This window comes from Pinus tabuliformis, chromosome 1_1, assembly GCF_031772625.1.
Source record: "Pinus tabuliformis cultivar Carrire ecotype Pingquan chromosome 1_1, CPIR1, whole genome shotgun sequence".
Classification (NCBI taxonomy): Eukaryota; Viridiplantae; Streptophyta; class Pinopsida; order Pinales; family Pinaceae; genus Pinus; species Pinus tabuliformis.
The window spans coordinates 823,714,023-823,737,906 of record NC_142297.1 but is presented as its reverse complement, the minus strand read 5'-3'; the positions used below and the strand labels follow the sequence as shown (position 1 = coordinate 823,737,906).

The 23,884-nt window shown below is 37.5% G+C and overlaps 1 protein-coding gene across 1 annotated transcript; it reads left to right on the top strand.

Moving 5' to 3' along the window:
- The first annotated feature begins 1,496 nt into the window (after positions 1-1,496).
- On the top strand, positions 1,497-5,544 carry LOC149216622 (disease resistance protein Roq1-like). Its single transcript, XM_089392806.1, has 4 exons — positions 1,497-2,664; positions 2,795-3,896; positions 4,014-4,325; positions 4,412-5,544. The coding sequence occupies exons 1-4, from the start codon at positions 1,853-1,855 to the stop codon at positions 4,784-4,786; spliced, it is 2,601 nt and encodes an 866-aa protein (XP_089248932.1). The 5' UTR covers positions 1,497-1,852; the 3' UTR covers positions 4,787-5,544.
- The last annotated feature ends 18,340 nt before the right edge of the window (positions 5,545-23,884 follow it).

Genomic DNA, 23,884 nt, shown 5'->3' with positions numbered 1-23,884 from the left:
CCATACCACATGAAGAAAAATCACACAATTATATATGATGCACTCATCAAATCTTCATATGACACAGGGGAGGATTCTTTAGCATATAACATATTGAAAAATGAAATTAACGCAGACAAGTAGATAAAGCACACATAAAAACCAAACACAAAATATTGGCGGAAAAACGCTGAAGCCTCATGCTTCCTCAGTTATTTTCACTCTCATTTTCATTAAAAATAATTGAATATAATGTTATAAATAAATAGATGAGAGACAGTGTTTTTAAGATAGTGCGTGCTATCTTAGACACTTTGGTTGAGATAATTTCTCACCAGAGACACACCAATATAAGAGTTACCTAAATTTTTTTATTTTTTTTTGGCGGAAAATGCTGAAACCTCATACTTCCTCAGGGATTCTCACTTTCATTTTCATTAAAAATAATTGAATATAGTGTTACAAGTATAGAGGGAACGACAGCGCAGGGAGGAAGAGAAACGTCAAAGAGTGACCATTTGAGAGGAGCATCTGAAGAAAGGAAATGATATACAAGTACTCCATCTTGCTTAGTTCGCTTCAGTGTGGGACTATTCATTTCATAAAAGAATTCGAGCGGGACTACCCAATTTGAATTCAAAATTTTGAGTTGCACTTACTAATTTGAAATGTTGGACGGGGATTGGGGCATTTAATGAATGTACGTGGATAGTGGACGTATTGAATGAAGGGTTGAAGTCCAAGCAGTAAATAAAGTTGCAATGATGAAGCTACTGGACTCGAGCCGTGAACGTTGCCAGAGTCGAGTGGTGACCGCTGACAGAAAAACCATGGTGATGCATGCACATGTATGTTAATCCTCTCTTGCACTAAGCCAATGCCATGGTGATGCATAGACATGTTAATCCTCTTATTCATTGGCTTAGTGACTTGTTTTTAAGAGTTGATTATTGGAAACCATATCTAATATCTAATCAACTGGACATTAAATGTTTAGTTTAAGGAGGGGAGGAGTTGTCTAGAAAGTTATGGAAATTCTGGTTGTATTTAGAAAAAATTTAGCGAAGATTTTTGTAAATCTAAGTTATAGTAGTTAAATTTCAAAATTTTAGGTGTCTTACACGTTTTTGATGGTGCTGAATCCATTTCCACCATAAAAACACTCTTTACAATTTTTTTAATTTTTTAAAATTTTTTTGCTCAAATTCTAACCACTTTTGACTGTAAAGTCAATTCCTCCACCTCGTTAATACGACATTAAAAATTCAGTTCATTTCATTTAAAATCTTTTTGCCCAAATTCTAACGACTTTTGACACTCAAGTCAATTCCTCCACCTCGTTAGTCTGCCATTAGTAGCGTCAATTGCATTTCATTTCTAACTCCAATCATTGTCCCCAATAGTAGCGTCACATCGCAGCACTGTCAAAACGCAGAGTGCCCCACCAACGGTGCTTATTAAAAAAATCAAACAGACCACATCAAGCACGATTCACAACGCGCTTTAGTGCCATTTGGCTTCTGTCACCGCTAAACGGGTATATGCTAAGGCGAAGAGCATTCCATTTTATGAAAGAAATGCAGCCATTTTATCGCAATGATTCCCTGCGCATAAATCCTATTCTGTTTTCTACTGCAGAATCTTATTCTGATTTTTTTCCATCCAAATTCCAATCCTGACTGCAGATGCTCCAGGGGTTCTTCCGCGGCCTGTTCTGCGTCTACAACTTAGTACCACGATCTTGGCTTTGCCCTGAAGAAAGATTTGTCCACCCATCTCTACCCTAATTCTGCCTGCAAACATACCCTAATTCTGCCTGCAAACATAATCTTCTTATTGTTATTCTTATCCTTCCTTTCTTTAGGTTCATCCAATGGGAAACCTAACGACTTGCCTAAAAAATTGCCTGCCATTCGTCCCTTTTCTCAATGCTTCTGCTGCTTCTTCTTCTCCTTCCTCCACGCTCCCTGCTCACAGTGCTCCCGCCTCTTCCTCCACGCTCTGTTCTCCTTCATTCATCCCTATTCACGATGCTTGTGCCGCTTCTTCTTCTTCCTCCACGCTCCCTGTTCACAATGCTCCCGCCTCTTCCTCCACGCTCTGTTCTCCTTCATTCATCCCTCTTCACGATGCTTCTGCTTCTTCCTCCTCCGTCACGGTCCCTCTTCACAATGTCTCCGCTTCTTCGTCCTCCTCCTCTCCCTCTCCCTCGACTTCTTATTATTGTCAGAGCTACGATGTGTTCATCAACCATCGTGGCTCTGATGTCAAAAAAACCTTCGCCACACGTCTCTACCGCAGTCTTCATTCCTATGGATTGCAAGCCTTTCTTGACAAGCCGGAGATGCAGGTTGGACATGAGATTCTTTCCCAGATAAAAGCCGCTATAAAAGTCGCTTCGGTTCATATCGCTATCTTTTCTCCAAATTATGCGGAATCATATTGGTGCCTCGAAGAGCTTGTGCTCATGAAAAACTCGGGGGCTAAAATTATTCCAGTGTTTTATAACGTCAAGCCTTCTGAGCTCAGGTGGACGGGCAAAGATGCAAAAGATGGAACGTATGCAAAATGCCTGCGCAATCATGAAGAGAAACAGCGATACGACTGCCAGATAATTCAGAAGTGGAGAGACGCTCTTTCTCATGCTGCCAGTTTAAGCGGCTTGGAGTTGGAGGAGTTTAATGGGTGAGTATCTCCTACTATCAGCTCAAACTCTGTTTACTGCTAATTTCTTGGATTGATTGATAGGTACATGACTGCAACTAATTAGGTAGGCTTTTAAACTAATGATCTTACTCTCCTAATTAATATTCAGCGACGAAGAGGAGCTCTTGGATAAAGTGGTGCAAAGTGTGCTGAAAATAATTCCAAAACCACCGTTGGATGTGGCCAAATATCCAACTGGTTTGGAAACAAAAATACAAGATGTTGAAGGGATAGTGTCATGGAAGGAGGAGAATGAGAGCCCCGAGGTCAAGGTTGTAGCGATTTTTGGTCTAGGGGGGCTGGGGAAAACTACCCTGGCCACAGAATTCTTCAACAGGAATATATCAGTTTACAATCGATCCTCTTTTTTATTTGATGTGAGGGAACATTCAGCGAGAGGAAAGCTCAATTTTTTGCAGAGTAAGCTCATTAAAGACTTGACATTCAAAGATGTCAATATTGCTAGCTGCGCAGAAGGTAAAGGTCTACTTGAAAGGACTCTGTCATATTGTCATGCCCTCATCGTATTAGATGATGTAGGTGAGGTGGATCAACTGGATGCCTTTTTGCCAATTCTAAGGCGTGTCCTTGACCCTAAGAGTTTGATTTTAGTGACGTCTCGTAACTGGCGTGCTCTTACAAATGCAAGAATCTCAGAAACCTCCATTTATAGGCTCCGCCCCCTTAATAGTTCAGACTCCAAAGAGCTTTTCTGCAAGCATGCCTTTTTCGAGGCACATCCGCCTGAAGGATTTGAAAAACTTGTAGATGGGTTTGTCGCTGCAAGCTGTGGCTTGCCCTTGTCATTGAAAGTATTTGGGGCTCTGGTCTGTGGAGAAGACAAACCATACTGGGAAGAGCAATTGGGTGGACTTCACGAACTACCTGAGGAGATAGCATTGAGCCTTAAAATAAGTTATGACTCTCTCAATCGCGATGAGCAACAAATATTTTTAGATATTGCATGTTTTTCCTTGGGAGAAGACAGGGATAAATGGATAAGAATATGGGGTGGATCAGGCTGGAAAGGGCTGGTAGGATTTCGAAATCTACAGAATAAGTGTCTCGTGGAAGTTGGCAGTGAAAATCAGATAAGGATGCATGATCACCTCCGCGATTTAGGAAAAAGTATTGCTCAAGAATCGAACCCGCGTCGTCTTTGGGGTGCGACGACGCAGAACATTAATGATCTTTTGGAACAATCATATCCTGTAAGTGCTTCAGTCATACTAACATTTCTATTTGTGTCAAAACATTCAGGGTTTTTGTTCAAAGAAATCCGTGGCATCCTATATTATAATTCTTCATTGTTTTTAATTAACAAACAGGTACCACCACAAGTGCGTGGAATTAGAATGGCTCCTCGGTCAACCCTTACAGATACTTGCAACGATCCACTGTTCAGTTCAGAAAGACGTTCCAGTGATAGGTTGTTGGGGATCAATAAATTACAACTTCTTGAAGCTGAAGGCGATTTTGTAGAAAGCATATTGACGTGGTCGCGGTGTCCAAACCTTATATGGCTCAGCTGGAACAAGTGTCCTTTTTCTTCCCTGCCTCCCTCGCTTCCAGTGCGCGATTTAAGAGTTTTAGAAGTGAACGGAAGCGAATTGAAAGAATTGTGGCAACCACAATCTCAGGTGGGTAAGATGTAGAGGCAGCAATTTAAAGATGGGAATCTTTGTATATTTTTATCTTTCTTATGATCGAAACGTGGACATTGCAGGTACCTATGCAGCTGCGGGAGTTAAATGTTAGTGCTCCACTTTTAAAGTTTCCAAATTCATTAGGGCAGCTGAAGCAGTTGGAAAAGCTTGTTGCAGAGGAGACGAATCTAGGGACTTTACCAAAAGAATTTTGTTATCTAGCCTGCTTGAAATATCTGAAGCTGAAAGACTACAAAATGCAGATTCTCCCAAATTCCGCCGGGAAGAAGGTGACAAATCTACAAATCGGCCAGGGCAGAGGTTTGCAAAATCTTCCAGATTCCATGGGAAATTTAACAAATCTCCAACTCTCCGATCTCCGGCAGTGCAAAAGTTTGGAGATGCTTCTAACTTCTGCAGCTTGGAGACGTTCCCAAATTCCTTCGGGAAATTAAAAATCTCCAACGCATCGCCGAGCAAAAGTTTGAAAAGGCCTAGGAATATGACAAATCTTTAAAGCATCAAACCTGTCTTACCCATTTGGAGATCTCCCCTACTTCCCAGAGGAATATAATATTTCTCAACAAATGGCATAATAAGAAATTGGGCCAAAGTCTCAACACATCCCTTGCTCGTTCAACAATTTGAAGATGCTTCCAAGTTCCTTTGGGAATTGAACATTTGTACAGAGCATCAATCAGTCTTTTTGCTATTGATCTTCCTAATTCCTTTGGAATCCACTCTAGTCTTTTTGCTTCTGATATCTTCCGAATTCCTTTGGAATCCACTACAGTTTAAACATTGAAGGGCTGCTGCAGTTTGATACCTGGGGAACGTTTCATTGAAGGTGTTTTGCAGAAATTTTTTAAATTAATTTTGACACAGCTTGGAGGTTGTGATAAAATAATATCACCTGCAACAATAGTCATAGTGGCAACCAGTGGTCACTGCGAAATGCAGAAATGGCTTTTTTTCATCCTGCTCGAGAGTACACATTGATTATCTTTATATGTTCTTAATAAAGTACTTGATTTTTAAATAAGTGCCATTCTACAGAAGAGGAGGCAGAAACAGCTGAAACACATTCATTGCAGATTTTGAATATTATGAAAATCTGGATTTGAGTCTAGCTCTCTTGTAGATTTGAGAATATTTTGAAAATTTAATTCGCGGTAGTGAATCGAAACAGTGGACTTAGCTTTTGTTAATAAAATTTTCTGAAATCTGGAATTTATGAAATCTGCAGTTTATGCAATTTAGGTAGAAATTAATAATAATGTTAATACTGTATTCTTCAAAAAGGTTCATAAAATAAATTGAAAAAAAAATTGTTCCCATGTTATTTAGGGTTGTTTCTTTATTCTCCATCTATACAATTTGAAGTTATTAAGATCAAATTTCTCACCATGTGTAAAAAAGACGTGTCAAGAGTACATTTTCATTTTAACATTTGCTATATCCTTTTGAGTTGTATTGGTAGCCTATGTTTTTAAATTATAATCCAAGATTGATGCAAATATTTAAAATTCTAAATCAAAGTAAATTTCCGACTTGAACTTAGGGTGGACAGATGTTAACTTTTAGGTGGATGGCTGTGATTTATTTCAAGGTTTTTTCATAGCTTTCCAATGGATGTTTGTGATTCGTTTAACGGCAATAAAGGAAATGGTATTTGGATCCAGAGGTATAAATAAATTTGCTTATAGACTGGTTGGCAAGTGAAGCCTAGTTGGAGATACTAAACTTGGATGCTTGGAAGGACAGAACTACTGAAACAAAAAACAACTTCCTGAAGATAAAGTTTCAATACATTTACAGGGAATTTAACAAAACAGCTGACGGGTTATCAAAAAGCGCCGAGTCTTTGAACCTTGGCACTATCCTCCTGGAAGAGTCTTTGAACCATGGGACTATCCTCCTGGAAGGGTCCTTGAACCATGGCACTATCCTCCTGGAAGAGTTTGTTGGTGGCTAAGTCTAAGCTACTCACGTCTTTGAACCTTGGCACTATCCTCCTGGAAGAGTCCTTGAACCATGGCACTATCCTCCTGGAAGAGTTTGTTGGTGGCTAAGTCTAAGCTACTCACCTCTTTCCTTTGGATCTCATGTTCTAACTTGGATCCCTCTGCATTTTTATTTACATCTTTTCATATCAGTTCCCAGAGAAAATAGGTTCAATTATTCAGCACAACAGTAACAGGCCCCTGCCTCTCCGACTCACAATTCTTCAAATCCTTATTGAAGATTTTGATGAATCAATAGCTCAGTTTTTGTACCACAGGCATGACAGCAATCAGTTTTAGTAATTTTCTGTTTTTTTTTCTTACCAGTACTTCAGATTTTGCAGAATCTGTACCTCACCTCCAAACTTGTTCTTGTTGTAACTGTAGTTTTAGTTTGTCGTAGTCTAATGAGCTTGCAAATTTGCTCTGAAAATTATGGAAATTTTGGCAATATTGTGATACAAATCTGGTAGGGATTTTTGTAAATCCAGGTTATAGCTGTCAAACATGAAGATTTTGGGTGCCTTTTGATGGTGCTGAATCCATTTCCACCATCAAAAACATAATTCAAACACTGTTATTGTAAGATTTATTGAAATTTTTTGGCCACTTTTGACCATACACCCTTTTAGTTACCCTTTTAGTTTTCTCCAGACAGCTAGGTCATTGATGAACTTTACAGCTTGCTGTATAAACTGAAAATTTCTGAAAACAACCGCATGATTGTACTTTTAATTACAGCTTGCTGTATAAGCTGATAATTTTTTAAAATAACAGCATGTACTTCTTTTTATTCATGGTAAATAACAAAAAAATATATTTTTACAGTGAAACAAAAGAGTGAAGAAAACGAGATGAAATTACACAGAACACTCCGGACTTCATTCAACTTTTCTACAAGAATATTTAGTCACGCAGAGAATCGAACATGCGACCTTTGGTAAAGCTTTTCCATAAAAATAGCAAAGAGATATGACAACTCTGGCAGCTTATGTTAGTACCTCAAAATGGAGTTAGTGGACATTTTTAATTCTGCAGGGGACCCGTGAAGAGGTTCGTAGATGTCTTTTCCCAGTTACTTTGAAAAGTGAAGTAATAAGAAATCAAGCAATGACAGAGTTAGTGGACATTTTTAATTCTGTAGGAAACCTGTGAAGAGGTCCGTGTCTTTTTCCCGTTACTTTGAAAAGTGGAGTAATAAGAAATCAAGCGATAGACGACTCCAATGTGCCAAAGTGACACAATTGAGTTAGACCTAGCCATTCAGGGTAGACATTGGAAGCACATATCCAATGCCATGTTTAATATTGGATTTATGCTTAATTCTCACACACTGTATCCACTGCTGTGTGGTCAGTGCCATATTTAACGTTACAACAGCACCTAATTCTCCTGGCGTGATGTTCTTTTTTCATGATACCAATCAATAATGTTGGACATAATTTTTTGGATTTTACTTTTCCTAAATAATTAGGAGAATACAAAGATCAGTCTACTCTTAGATATTGGATAATGAGATGAAGAGTCATTTGATTGTACATTAATAAAAAAAATCTTGCGGAATTATTCATGTTGGTGTGACATGGTATTAGAGAAGGGAAATTAGACTTCAGGTTTTTTGCTCGATTACTTTGGACATAATTTTTTGGATTTTACTTTTCCTAAATAATTAGGAGAATATAAAGATCAGTCTACTCTTAGATATTGGATAATGAGATGAAGAGTCATTTGATTGTATAAATTTGATTGCACATTAATAAAAAAATCTTGCGGAATTATTCATGTTGGTGTGACATGGTATTAGAGAAGGGAAATTAGACTTCAGGTTTTTTGCTCGTCACTTGGTGATTACTTTGTCATGCTCATTTGTTCTACAAAGTTGTCAACTCTAATATTTTTATGTCAGGGTCTTTGTGGTATCCTAGAACCTCTGCTCACCACAACACTAATGTAGGTCACCAACTTTGTGTGGTTATTTTCCTCTCACACAATGGTGTCTGGTTCTTTCTCCTTTTTAATTATAATTTAAAGAGTTTCCCATATATAGTTTTTCTAATTTATAGTTTTCTTCTCTACCACTGCTTTGGTGACCACACTCATTCATTATATTCAAGTCTTCCCTAGTCACATTCATTCTTTGCATTATCGTACCTCACTCATGCCCATTTTCTCTCTAAAGCCTTCTCCATGTATTTGTCATGATGCTCCTCATTCATCTTATACGGCATCAAAGACTCCATCCTCCTACTATGAAATAGGGGAGAGATTTCTATTGTTGTGCAGGGACCAATAGTTGTTATAGTACTGGTCCCACACAACCATCAAAACATGACAAAAAAAGATTCATAACTAGCATTTGCACTAGATGTTGCAAAGGAAACGTCGTAAGGCATAAATTCGAGAAGCATTGTGACATATAAAGAATCATTGAAGATGAAAATTAGTAGGTGAAGGGTAAAGAGCTAGTACCCAATGCCCATTGCATTAAATAGGTTTTGTTGTTTTTGGGAACTTTTTGGCTATGACATCTGGCCATAAAAAACTTCCCATTTTTAGCAGGCTATGGAATGACTTCAACTAGAAGGAGACAATACTGGATACTATTGCAGGTATTGAGGAGCAAAATGTCGTCCTTGTTAGTAAGATGAATAAGGGCAACAAGAAAAGAGGAACTAAGAAGGGTTAAGAAGGGTTATCTACAGTCCTCCATTGTGGGCTTTTGTTGTAATCTTTTAGCTTCTCAATGTGTATGGTAAGTCTTCAACACTCTATCTCTGCTTCCAATGACTTCAATCTGCATATTCTTAAAAGGAGTTTCTGTTGTTGTTTAAGCTAACATCCTCTTTTTGGTTGGATTTATTTCTGTGAGCAGGGTGGTATTCATTCTTTTGGCTCTCTTTAGTTCCCTTAGTTGTAAGTGCACAAAAATCTTGCACTAATATGACACTGAATTATTGATAATGGGAGTTAATAATCATGACAATTTTTTTGATTGAATTCTTTGGGTTTTATGTCATTTTATCTCCAAAATATACAGATAATTTTGTTGGTTGGAACAAAGATACAAGTTATAATAACAGAGTTGGCCTTAGAAATTCAAGGGAGGCATGTTGTAGTTAAAGGAACCCCAACTGTGTAGCCAACAAATAAGCTGTTTTGGTTTAATCACCCTCAACTTATCCTTTTCTTGATCCATTTCACTCTTTTCTAGGGATCAAAATGATTTGCATTCTAAATTTCAATTAACAAATTGTGTTTCTAAATCCTATTCACCGAGGATTTATGGGAATACCAATTGCTTAATGGTTAACTTATGTTCTGTAGAATGCTTTCCAGCTTGTTTTATTCTTGTGGATATGGGTAAGCACTATGTTCATTCAATGAAGGATAAATTCTTGTTTATAGAATCATAGGATTTACTATGGTAACGATGGTAAAAGTTGCAGTCTGAGGTACCCAACTATCAAAACACATTTAAAAGAAAGAATAATATTAAAGAATGTTTCGGAGAATAATGTAACAACCAAAACACTCAAAGGGCCATCATATGATCGTTGAGCATCATATTATTCTTTGTTTCATCATACTTGTATTCATGCCATGCATTACACCACAAACCAGCCAGCAATATTACAGAGCTAACATATTGAAGGGCAAAACATATGTACCAATTTGGAGGGAAACAAGTTGTGTAAATGAGTAAGAAGATGCAAGTGCTAGCCAATGTTATGCACACCATTTCCAACATCCAACATGATGGTCTTCTATCTCTTCTCATTGTTTTCCTCTGTCATATAACATGATGAGTAAATAATTCTAAGAACGAGAAGAAAATAAAATTCTAAACCCTAAAACTTCCCAGTTAAAAAAGCAACACTGGACTCTTTCTGTGGTCAGCCAATCAAATCCTAACAGGCCACTGCTATTAACAAACTCTTAGAAAAATGTAAAAACAACATAAACCAAACCTTAAACCTTAAACCCTGCCTATTAAAGAGACAACGCTTGACTCCCTTTACAGTCAACCAATCACATTCTAACAGGTTGCTACAACAAACAAATTCTTAAATGGAAGAATGTAAAACAACATAAAACCAGATATTAAACCCTAAACCCTGCATATGACAGAAACAAGGCTGGACTCTTTTACAGACAACCAATCAATTTCTAAGGTTGTTGCTATAAACAAATTATTAAATAGAAGAATGTAAAAACAACATAACCTGTGATATTATATGGTATTGAGCTTCATATTTATATTTAAATCTATCATGATACACCATGTCATTTCAGTGAACCATATGAACTGAAGGGGGAAGGTTAAAGAAGACGGTAATGTAGATCAGTTTTGTACAGTAGAAATCATGTTGCATAGTGAATATATGCCATATTGAATTCATTTGTTCAGTTCCAATGTAAACAAAACAGACTTACAAAAACTAAGTTGAAGCTAGACCTAACGAATCCGCCATTTGAAACAGAAATGAGATCAGATTTAAAGGAGGTGGCATATTGAATTCCTGTATTCAGTTCTAATGTAAACAAAACAGGGTTATGGAAACTAATTTCAAGCTACACCTAACCAACCATATAAATTTACAATCGAAACAGAAATGAAAGGTTGTTGCTATACACAAATTATTAAACAGAAGAATGTAAAAACAACATAACCCGTGATATTATATGGTATTGAGCTTCATATTTATATTTAAATCTATCATGATACACCATGTCATTTTAGTGAACCACATGAACTGAAGGGGGAAGGTTAAAGAAGACGGTAATGTAGATTAGTTTTGTATAGTAGAAACCATGCTGCATACCGAATATATGCCATAGTGAATTCATTTGTTCAGTTCCAATGTAAACAAAACAGACTTATGAAAACTAAGTTGAAGCTAGACCTAACCAATCCACCATTTGAAACAGAAATGAGATCAAATTTAAAGGAGGTGGCATATTGAATTCCTCTGTTCAGTTCTCATGTAATCAAAACAGGGTTATGGAAACTAATTTCAAGCTACACCTAACCAACCATATAAATTTATAATCGAAACAGAAATGAGATGAAATTTAGAAGAAGATCAGGAGAGGTTCTGGGCAATAGCACTCCATGCAGGGGACACGCAGAATCCGATGAATAAATATGGAGACCAAGAAACAAGAACACAAAAGGCATATATCTTTCCCATCCAAATGAAATTGAGTTTGTGCTAATTAGTTGAACTTTTATCATCAATTCCATAGCCATCTTGGAATAATTGAAGTGTAAACCTCGGGAAAAGATTGCATGAAATTTTCAATGGACCTCAAATTTGAGTTCAAGATTTATGCTACAACCATTTTACATAAGTGTTTGATTATTTGCTGTGTAGGGTTCGACAGAGTAGAAATCCACTCGGCTCATGGATACCTAATAGACCAGTTTCTGAAAAACGGAATCAATGACCGAACAGACGAATATGGAGGCTCCATTGAAAATAGATGCCGATTTGACCTCGAAATCCTGGAAGTCATGAGTACATAAATAGGTGGAGGCAGGACAACAATAAGGCTTTCCCCCATCATAGACCACATGGGCGCCACAAATTCAAACCCTGTGGCCCTCGGGCTCTACATGGTGGAACAGATCAACAAACTGAAGGAACCCCTCGCCTACCTGCACATAACCGAGCCTTGCTTCACCTACGAAGGCTTGAAAGGGGAGGACGAAGCTGAAGACGAGGACGAGAAAGCGAAGAAGAGAAAACGGTGCAGCATGCCGAGGCAAAATTTCTAGGGTGCCTTCATGAGTAAAAGGGGTTTTAACAAGGACATCGCCATTGCTGCAATTCGACGCCAAGAAACAAGAACACAAAAGGCACCTGAAAATAAAAGCAAAAGAAGACCGTTATATAAATAACAGTCTCTGTACTCACCTTCACAAGAAACTGGAAGATGCAAAGATTAGATGATGTCCAACATAAAGAATGGGTGTATTGACAACAACAGGTTTCGATATGAAAACTAGCCGGGGGGGGCAAACTCAGGCGTCCTACATTACGGGCATATAAGTATGATGGTAAACACGTGATCACTACAAGTATCGGAAAAAGAAAAAGCAATGGAGTAAGAGGAACAAATTCGTTTCCATTATAATATACCGCAACTCTTTGAAGTGATCCTTGCCCACTAAAACCTCAAATGCCAAAGTACGAAGCCGGGGCCTTTAACACCATAGTAAAAGCAGAAAAAGAAATAAAGGGAGTATTCCATGAGCTTTCATCCATGGCCCGATGCAAGAAGGAAGAGAAACGGTTTATTTTGCTCTATATTTCTCATAAACTAGTGTATTACATAATGCATGCAACCTCTTTATGCATTAGTATGTAACTTCCTGATGCATAAAGAAACAAAGTCTTTCGGGGCTAATCCACCATAGGCATTGAGCATAAGCACTTCAATTGTAAACAAAGAACATGCATAAACAAAAAAAATCCAAACCACAATGCAGAGCTATAAATCCCAAGCATTGATTTAATGCAAGCATTCAGGTTTCACCGAGGGAACACACTTCCCTACCTGATGTGAGATGATAAACTGAAGCCAGACACTGTAGTGGATGGATATTTTGATGGACTCATTTCTTCTTGAATTCATATTGATGGACTCATTTTTTCTTGAATTGATGGATTGGGTAATGAATGAATGAGAGGCTAATCATTATTTTATAGAGGCGCAAATATATCATGATACACCATGTCATTTCAGTGAACCATATGAACTGAAGGGGGAAGGTTAAAGAAGACGGTAATGTAGATCAATTTTGTACAGTAGAAACCATGCTGCATACTGAATATATGCCATATTGAATTCATTTGTTCAGTTCCAATGTAAACATAACAGACTTACGAAAACTAAGTAGAAGCTAGACCTAATCAATCCACCATTTGAAACAGAAATGAGATCAAATTTAAAGGAGGTGGCATATTTAATTCCTCTGTTTAGTTCTAATGTAAACAAAACATGGTTATGGAAACTAATTTCAAGCTACACCTAACCAACTATATAAATTTATAATCGAAATAGAAATGAGATGAAATTTAGAAGAAGATCAGGAGAGGTTCTGGGCAATAGCACTCGATGCAGGGGACGCGCAGAATCCGATGAATAAATATGGAGACCAAGAAACAAGAACACAAAAGGCGCATATCTTTCCCATCCAAATGAAGTTGAGTCTGTGCTAATTAGTTGAACTTATATTATCAATTCCATAGCCATCTTGGAATAATTGAAGTGGAAACCTCGAGAAAAGATTGCATGAAATTTTCAATGGACCTCAAATCTGAGTTCAAGATTTATGCTACGGCCATTTTACAGAAGTGTTTGATTATTTGTTGTGTAGGGTTTGATGGAGTAGAAATCCACTCGACTCATGGATACCTAATAGATCAGTTTCTGAAAGACGGAATCAATGACTGAACAGACGAATATGGAGGCTCCATCGAAAATGGATGTCGATTCGCCCTCGAAATCCTGGAAGCCGTGACTGCAGAAATAGGTGGAGGCAGGAGAGCAATAAGGCTTTCCCCCATCATAGACCACATGGGCGCCACAGATTCAAACCCTATGGCCCTCGGGCTCTACATGGTGGAACAACTCAACAAATTGAAGGAGCCCCTCGCCTACCTGCACATAACCGAGCCTCGGTTCACTCGCGAAGGTTTGAAAGGGGAGGACAAGAAAGCGAAGAAGAGAAAACTGCGCAGCATGATGAGGCAAATTTCCAGGGCGCCTTCATGAGTAGCGGGGGATTTAACAAGGACACTGCCATTGCTGCAATTCGAGGCCAAGAAACAAGAACACAAAAGGCACCTGAAAATAAAAGCAAAAGAAGACCATTATATAAATAACAGTCTTTGTACTCACCTTCACAAGAAACCGAAAGATGCAAAGATTAGATGATGTACAACATAAAGAAAGGGTGTATTGATAGCAGCAGGTTTTGATATGAAAACCAGCGGGGGGGTCAAACTCAGGCATCCTGCATTACGGGCATATAAGTCTGATGGTATACACGTGATTGCTACAAGTACCAGAAAAAGAAAAAGCAATGGAGTAATATGAACAAATTCATTTCCATTATAATATACCGCAACTCTCTGAAGCGATCCTTTCCCACTGAAACTTAAAATGCCAAAAGTACGGAGCCGAGGCCTTTCATACCATAGTAAAAGCATAAAAAGAAATAAAGGGAGTATTCTGTGAGCTTTCATCCACGACCCGGTGTAAGAAGTTATTAGCGTACCTAAACCTCAACTTCATCATTCTTCGATACTCTTTCCAATCTGCGAAATTGTTTTTATGTGCGCCCCACCAACGGGCAGGCATAGCTCGCAGCGCAATATCTAGTGCTTAGAACCGATGTTCCTCCGGTACATCTCTTTCAAATTTATCCATAAATAAATTGACATCCTCTAAACCATCATAATACGGTAAATTGCATACCTTGGTGGATATACATCATAACGATTTGGTAAGCCTGTTGCAGCGCAACGATGATACTTCATGCAATTAGTTCTGCCAGTGTTCGAGCTCCTCATATGAATCTGAATTACAGGAGTCGTCCTTCTCCCATGTGATTCACCCATTCGCCATAAGGTTGATCCAATCTTCATCCTGCATGGTCAACTTATAGATCTGATCAATATCGTCGTCCTCCTCATAATCGCGGATTGGTTCAGTATACCGCGCACCTTCGGCTGGATCCAATGGCACAATAATCTATAGTTCTTTCTTTTCGAATGTCATACTACGCTTCTTCAGATTGATGACTGCATTCATATCAAATTCCCAACCCATTCCAAGAAGTGTTGGATATGGGTTACTGTCATCCACTATTTTGATCACTTCAAAGTCGGCTATGGCGCGCACCCCTTCAATATCCACTGTCACTCCATGTAGGCGCCCCATAGGAATAATATTTTTCTGATTGGCCTACTCAACTAGATCGGGGACCACTGTAGCGCTGGTATTCCCATTCTCTCCCAAGTTTTCTTTGGCAAAACATTTGCATCAGACCCCAAATCAAGAATTACCTGGTCCATTTCATATTCTCCAATCTGGGTAGTTAATCTCATTTTGCGACGAGCTCTCTTCTTACTTTTGCCCACCTTATGTACTGCGCATTGTTCTAGTATAGGCTTGTTCTTACTAGTGGAATTATCTATCAAATCTTGCAGTCCTTCTACTGCCTTCTTATCCCTTAGGAGTTTCATACAGGTTTTTAAAAACGATGCTAATAAGGAGGGGTCTGTCTCCTGTGCAGTACTGGTATCTTTAGACTTTCTCGTATTTTAAGTCCTTGATGTAGAAGCTCCTTCGTTCGAGAAGCTCATTTTTGCTTCCATAAATGTTTCCTTCACCTTATTTACATCAAATCCTATCTCCTTATCAGCAGCCTTGCAAACCCATACATTTCCCTTGGGTTTCTTCCCTTTATCCTCCTCGGTAGCTATGCCACTTCGTGTGACAATATTAAAACTAGGGTCTTCTTCGCGCAATTCAGATCTCATCATATGGATTTTTTGGGTAGGCTGCCGAGTTTGAGTCTTCTTTTCTTGCATTTTCACGATAAGCACTGGGAAATATTCTATAACATGGTCAAACTATCGAAAATATTGACATGAAGGGTGTGTTGGATTTTGACAATCACATGCAAAATGACTCGCTTCCCCACAATTGTAACAGATGATCTGACCACAACCACTTCCAGCTCCTCCTCCTCGCCCTCTCCCTCGGCCTTGGAATCCTCTGCGCACCGCAGTTATACCCTGATCTTGAGGACGAGTCTCTGCCCACATTCTATACGTAGGGGTTTTATCCATCATCAATTCATAACTTTGGCAATGGCACTCATCATGACCTACAAATTTTCAAAAATTGCAAAAAAACTGCTGGGGGGTCTGTACAAACTTTTGCAGTAGATGACAATTATATGTCACATGTTGTCCTATAACCTGACAAATAGTGCACCACGGTTCTACTCTTGTGCTCGGCCCAACAATATTTTTTAGCTTCAGGGGGACAGGGCCTCCCCCAATAAGATAATTATGATAGACTGGGCAATGGTCCTTATCGTGACCATGGCCTTTGCATTTCTAGCACCAAACTTCTGCGCGAACCTCAGTCTGGACTTCCTTTCCCTTTTTGAGGCTCTGCAACTCCATATGTAAGCTAGCCAACTGCGAATGAATCTGTTGCACCCCCAGATTCATATCCTGAATGGGCGAAGCTTCCAATCTCATAGCAATCTCTAATGCTTTAGCCTGCGTTCCAATTTTCTCCTGTGACAACGACAATCTCAGATGGGGTAATAGTGAAGAAATGTACCAATCCCTATGTTGATCATCTGTGATCTGCATATTAGCCTGCTGGAGCAGACACTTCAGTCTTTGATCAAAGTCCCATGCAGACTCATTTACCTTTTGCTGGATCTCTTTGATCTCCATTACAGAGTGGGGTTGCGACTTAGGCTTTTTGAATTCATTATTGAGTGCCTTCTTTGTCTCATCCAGTGTTACATTTGGATGAGCCGAACAATACTTAATATACCATCTTAGTGCTCTATCTTGTAGTGTTGTAACCAGCCATGCTTTCTTTAAATCATCAGTGGTAACCTGTTGTGACTTCCACACAACATCTGCTACAAACCAAAATTGTTCAGGGTCTTCTGTCCCCAGACCCTTGAATATGGGCATCTTCATCGCGTTGTCCATGTTGAATAGTGGAGGTGGAGGTGGAGGTGTAGGTGTAGGTGTGTGAGGCGGAGATGATGGTGGAGGCAGAGTGGATGGATTTGGTATCCCTATGATACCCTGCTTTACCATTTGTAGCGCACCTAGAGATGTTCTTAGAATGCTACTTTCTTCGTCACTATCAGATGCTCCCAACTGTTGAAAAGTGTGCAACAAGAAATGCTAAATTTAGAATGTGCTAAAAATAGACCTGCTAAAAATAGCATGTCTAAAAATAGTAGTTTGGCCAGTGAGGTCATTGGCCACATTGGGTGAGAGGTGAAACTGCTAAAAATAGAAAGTTCTAAAAATAGCATTTCTGGGTCCCTTCCTATTTATAGCAGTCCCTAGTCTATCTATAGGAAGTAAAATTAATTTTGGTCTTAACAGCAGTTTGAAATATTAATTAATTAATTCAGTTGAGTTAATTAATTAAGGAAATTCAAATTTGAAGTCTTTGTGAGCATGCACATGAGTTTCCTCCACTGATTGAGGGAATAAACATGAGTTCTATAATGAGAGAATCAGTTGACTTAGTTCTTACTAGTCAAGTCCGGTTAGATTATTTTAACAAGTTGTTAAAATAATAAAATATAGTTTGTTAATGCTTGCATGCATGTGACAACTATTATTTTAGATAACTGAGAATTCACTCATGGATAACTGTTGCATGTCAGTTCTGTCAAAGACCCAGTTGAGATCAGATGTGGGACATTGTACTATCAGATGCTTGGATATTTCTAGTAAGTATTCCTTGCATGGAGAAGGATCTATTATAGGAGATTGGAGGACTTGTGGCCTATATATTGAGGCCTAGGTAGTCCATGATTTTTTATCCTCTGATTGAAGATCATCAGGATCTTCATAGTTCATTGAGAACTAAATAGCTTGCGAGTTAATTCTTCTTGTATTGTGAAGAGGATTTCCACTTGATTGATAATACATGGTTGGGGTTTTATGCTGGTACTTTCCCCTGGATATATCTTGTGTTATGTGTGATTAATTCTCTTGATCAATTATGCATGTTTCTACTTGATGTTGCTCATGATTTCGATTATGCTTCCGCTTAATGTTTTGTAGAACTAGAACAAGTATTATGCTCTAGGACATTGCATATATCGGTTTGTTCTACAGGTGAAATTTCTACATGGTATCAGAGCACAAGTAATCAAGCAAGAACAATATACTGAGAGGAGATTTCAAAGTTTTGAGTTTTGGGCCGAGCGTTTGTAGAGCAGATCTGAAAATTTTTGTACAAAATTTTTAGAAATAAATAGCAAATTTGGATTCCTTGCGGAAAAATAACCAAAAAAAAAAAAAAATCGGCTGAATCGGAGTTCGGATAAGGGAGATATCATTGATTTAAAATCAGCTATTTTTCTAGAAAATTTTGTGATGGTGGGAAAGTGGAAATAGATTGGTGTGCTAGCCAAGAACCTGTATGCACTTGAGGTACAAGATGCATGCAAAGCCTTGAGGAGCAAGGCAAAGGTTAGATACTTGGTGGTTGAGAGGGAGAGTAAATTACCTCTCAACATGCAAAGCCAGAAGAAGTCTCAGACAATTGTGGAGGAGCCACGATTGGTGCAGCAGCTTCAGGAGGTTGTGGAGCAGCCACAACAGGGGAAGCTGAGAGGAGATCGAGTAGAGACATCTACTCATGCAGAGACCTCCAGTAGGGGGAAACTTCGAGCCAGGTGGGCATAGAGCAGGGAAAATTTTAAGAACCACCCTAAATTTATATGTATAATAAATGAGCTAATCACCATGATACATAGGAAAAATGGGAGGCGATTTTATCAATAATATAATATGTATATATAATTTTTTTGGCGAATCTCTCACCAGATTATTGATGGAGAATCTTTCACTGAATTATAAAATCTTGTAAGATCTTGGCAAATCTTTTACTGAATAATAAAACATTGTGAAGTCTTGGTGAATGTTTTGTTAAAGTATGAAACCATATATGATAATAAGAAAACATATTCATTAAACTGTAATATACTAACATACATGTTTGGAAAAAAGAAACATAATTTTCTCTTCCTACAAACAATGTTCCAAGTTTCAGTGGCCGTGTTTGTTGAGGTTCTTACAATACACTCTTTCATATCCTTCTATTAGTTTTGATAATATTCCACAACAAAGTTCTTGTAGGTGTTGATATTGACCACGAGTTCTGTCAAGGTAGGAGAGATTAATCTTTTCTCTACAACTTTTGTCAAGCTACCACTTTTTTCAAGTTATCAAATTTCTTTCTTATTCCATAGACTCCAACTGCGAGATAAAAAAAAACACATCAAGTTTGTTTACCCCAACACGCCAACAAGTAGCAAGCCCCAAATATATTATATAAGAAAGTATTAGGTATCCGAAAGGCTTGAAGGGGATCTAATTGAAAGAAGTGACCATTCTGAGAAACCTTCCAATCAATATATGAATATATAAATATAGATTTATTATTATTTTAATTGGAAATCTTCAATTAAATAATAAAATTTAATTACGTCTCTCCCAATCTAAATTGCTTATTAGCATAATTCACTACCCTCATACGTCTCCCATTTTTTAACAGCATTGTAACATGTAGATTAATTTCCTTTTTGGTGAACAATCTCCACCTTTTAGGAAAATATGGTGCAGTGGCTCCAACCCCTACAGATCATTAGGACAAACTAAGAATAGCACAAAAGATGAAAGGTTGTACAAACTAGCTTGTTTTTCAAACAACTAATCCAACATCAGTACCTAAACTTTTTCATGAAGATATCATATTGAGAATGTTTGAAAAATGGTGGGAAATCTTCTGTGAGGGTGATGCGGAAAGAGTGATAAGGTTTCACTATTTTGAATTTTTTTTGTTAAATCAGAAAAACCAATATTAATGGAGATATTGGTATTTTTTACTAAATTTTGTGAAGTGACTAAATGTAGCTTTAACCATTCACTTTAAGATGTTTTTATGTTTTTACAATATAATTTCCTAAGTCTATTTAATATCTTCATTATCATAAAAACCAACCTATATCCATCTTAACTCCACATCTACCACTCTTAGAGGGATGAAATCTATTTATCCCTCTGAGCACTTGGTAGACCCAGAATTAAGATGGATCTAAGATGATAGAATTTCCCCTTTAAATAGTCTATGCTCACATGAATACCATGGTATTACCATGGGTTATCATAAACCTGGAGCTTAAAAATTACTATTAGTAATTTATAAAAATTAATAAAATTAATAATTGATTTTTATTTTAACCAAGTTAAAATGTTTAACATACATTAAATTACAACATCAATTTTTACTCTTGATCCACCAAGCTCCGAGAGGGATCAAATATTTTTTCACTCTATTCCAGTTTGCATATCATGATATTTGATTCCTCTCGGGGCTTAGTAGATCCAGAGTAAATATGGATCTATGTTGGTTTAATTCCCCCCCTTTAAATAGGATACATTCCACGTGAATACCATGGGTCAATACTATGTGCCATTTTATTTTTATTAATACTAATATTAGGGTTAATAATGTTTTTTTGCATGGTATTAATAATAATCTACCCCATGGTATTTGGTCCATAGTATTTTGCCCATAGGTTTCACCTAAATATAACGCATTTTTTGAGTATTCGTAAATATAAGGTGACTTATGGAGTAAATATAAAAAAATGTTTTATTTATTTACCATACCTCTCGTTTATTTATATTTTTATTAATTTATCATACCTCTTTTACAAATATGGTGTTATTTGGCCCATAGGATTCACTTAAATAAAACCTCTTTTTTGAGCCTTCACAAATAGAAAGAGGGTTATGGACTAAATATAAAAAGAGGTTTTATTTATTTACCATACCTCTAGTTTATTTATATTTTATTTATTTACCATAACTTTTGAGTAAGTATAAACAGAGGTTTTATTTATTTACCATACCTCCACTTTATTTATATTTTTATTTGTTTACACCCTTGCATGTATATAAGGTGACTTATGAAGTAAATATAAAAAATGTTTTATTTATTTACCATACCTCTCATTTATTTATATTTTTATTAATTTACCATACCTCTTTTATAAATATGGTATTTGGCCCATAAGATTCACTTAAATAAAACCTATTCTTGAAAATTAGGGTGAATGGAAGGTTGTAACTCCTAATTTCAAGGGCTAAATTTACCTTTTTTGCCCTCTCCCTTAAAATAAGGTGGGCTAACCTCCATACCTAATTTTTTTATAAAATAAATTTGAGGCGATATGTAAAAATGTACTATGATACAAAATATTCGCCCACTAAAAGTTTAAAACCCCTTAATTTCGCCTAAGGGCGAAAATTCGCCCCTAAAATTTTCCATGGTAGAGGGATCACATGTAGGCATACTTCCAGATAGGAGGTGGGGCGATGTGGAGTGATCGTCCCAAGGAGGAGGGGCAGGATCCTTGAGGTACCCAACCTCTTGGATGAGACCTTGCTACGGGAGCCCCGATGTGGAGTAGCAAGAACTGACTGATTGGGTAGAGACAGATGCGGATGGAGTGGCAGAGAGAGCAACAGTGCACGGAATCCCAGGACAGCGCATAGCTAGCAGGCTACAACAATGCGAGAGGCACAAGTGTTTTTCACAGTGCTAGGTGGCACAGAGAGGTGTGAAATGGTGCGAGATGCATGGATATGTTGCAGTAGCACAGATGTCAGAGAGGGAGCACTTGTCAACAGCAGGTAGAGCTTCAGTATCAAAGTATGTTCCTAGCCCAACAGAGTGGTCAGTTGGGAGTGTTTTTGTTCCAAGTGTTGTTGGAGCAAGTGGACCGGGTAGATGTGTTGCATGCAGAACATTCCAGAGTTACAGGATCGGGTTCAAGAGAAAGCCTTTTTTGTTGAGAGGGAGTGTTGAAAAGCGTGCAACAATAAATGCTAAATTTAGAATGTGCTAAAAATAGCATGTCTAAAAATAGCAGTTTGGCGAGTGAGGTCATTGGCCACATTGGGTGAGAGGTGACATTGCTAAAAATAGAAAGTTTTAAAAGTAGCATTTCTGGGTCCCTTCCTATTTATAGTAGTCCCTAGTCTATCTATAGGAAGTAAAATTAATTCTGGTCTTAACAGCAGTTTGAAATATTAATTAATTAATTTGTTTGATTTAATTAATTAAGGAAATTCGAATTTGAAGTCTTTATGAGCATGCACATGAGTTTCCTCCACTGATTGAGGGAATAAGCATGAGTTCTATAATGAGAGAATTAGTTGACTTAGTTCTTACTAGTCAAGTCCAGTTAGATTATTTTAACAAGTTGTTAAAATAATAAAATATAGTTTGTTAATGCTTGCATGCATGTGACAACTATTATTTTAGATAATTGAGAATTCACTCATGGATAACTGTTGCATGTCAGTTTTGTCAGAGACCCAATTGAGATCAGATGTGAGACAGTGTACTATCAGATGCTTGGATATTTCTAGTAAGTATTCCTTGCATGGAGAAGGATCTAGTATAGGAGATTGGAGGATTTGTGGCCTATATATTGAGGCCTAGGTAGTCCATGATTTTTTATCTTCTAATTGAAGATCATCAGGATCTTCATAGTTCATTGAGAACTGAATAGCTTGAGAGCTAATTCTTCTTGTATTGTGAAGAGGATTTCCATTTGATTGATAATACATGGTTGGGGTTTTATGTTGGTGCTTTCCCCTGGATATATCTTGTGTTATGTGTGATTAATTCTCTTGATCAGTTATGCATGTTTCTACTTGATGTTGCTCATGATTTCGATTATGCTTCCGCTTAATGTTTTGTAGAAGTAGAACAAGTATTATGCTTTAGGACATTGCATATATCGGTTTGTTCTACAGGTGAAATTTCTACACCAATAGAGGACTATACTCAACACCTGAATCTAGATTTCCTTTGAACATTTTTCCACATCGCGTAGCTCCCGTCAAATCTCTTCTAAACATTAATGTAATGACATCACCCTTTTCTCACACAATAGCATTTTAATCCAAGTCTTTAGGGATTTCAGATACTTACCTCTTGGTCCTTTGAAGAATCATTATTCAGCTTCGCTATAGCTTACAGATGTATCGATCGCGAATTCAGTGATGAATCCGCCCAAAATGCTATTGATCCAGTATGGAGTATGAGCAAAAAAAGGGGTTACCAACAAAACAAACAGGAAAAAGGAAAATGGATTTTTTTTTGGGTGTTGCAAGGATGTTTGATGTATTCTCTTGTCTAAGGCCTCTTGCTAATGCATACAATCAAATCTCTCAGGCCTGATCCGTTGCTCAAGACCCTACATATCTTAAAATAATGAATCCAACTAAGGATCTTGAGGTTGTAACCGCAAACCCTAAGATCTACAACATAATTAATGTTATTAGGGTAGGTGTTGCACAGTAAATGGTAGGTTCCAAAGGTCAGGTGAAGGGTCCTGACCAACAAATGAAATGCAACGCTCTAAAGCGTCTATGCATGTATACACATTATGTATCATTTATTCAAAGATAGAAACAAAACATATAACAAGACATAGGGCCACCGAATAGATCCATACAAATGCCCAACGCGAACATATCCATAAAAAAGTTTTACCTTTACAGGCTACATGGATTCAACGCCATCAATTTTTCTATAGCTAATTATGTATCTAAATATAACATCAAACTAAGATGTATCTAGGCTAGTTTAATTTCCACCTTAAATAGGTTATATTCCACATGAATACCATGGGTCAATTCTATTTTTTTATTATTTAATTTTTATAGGGTTATT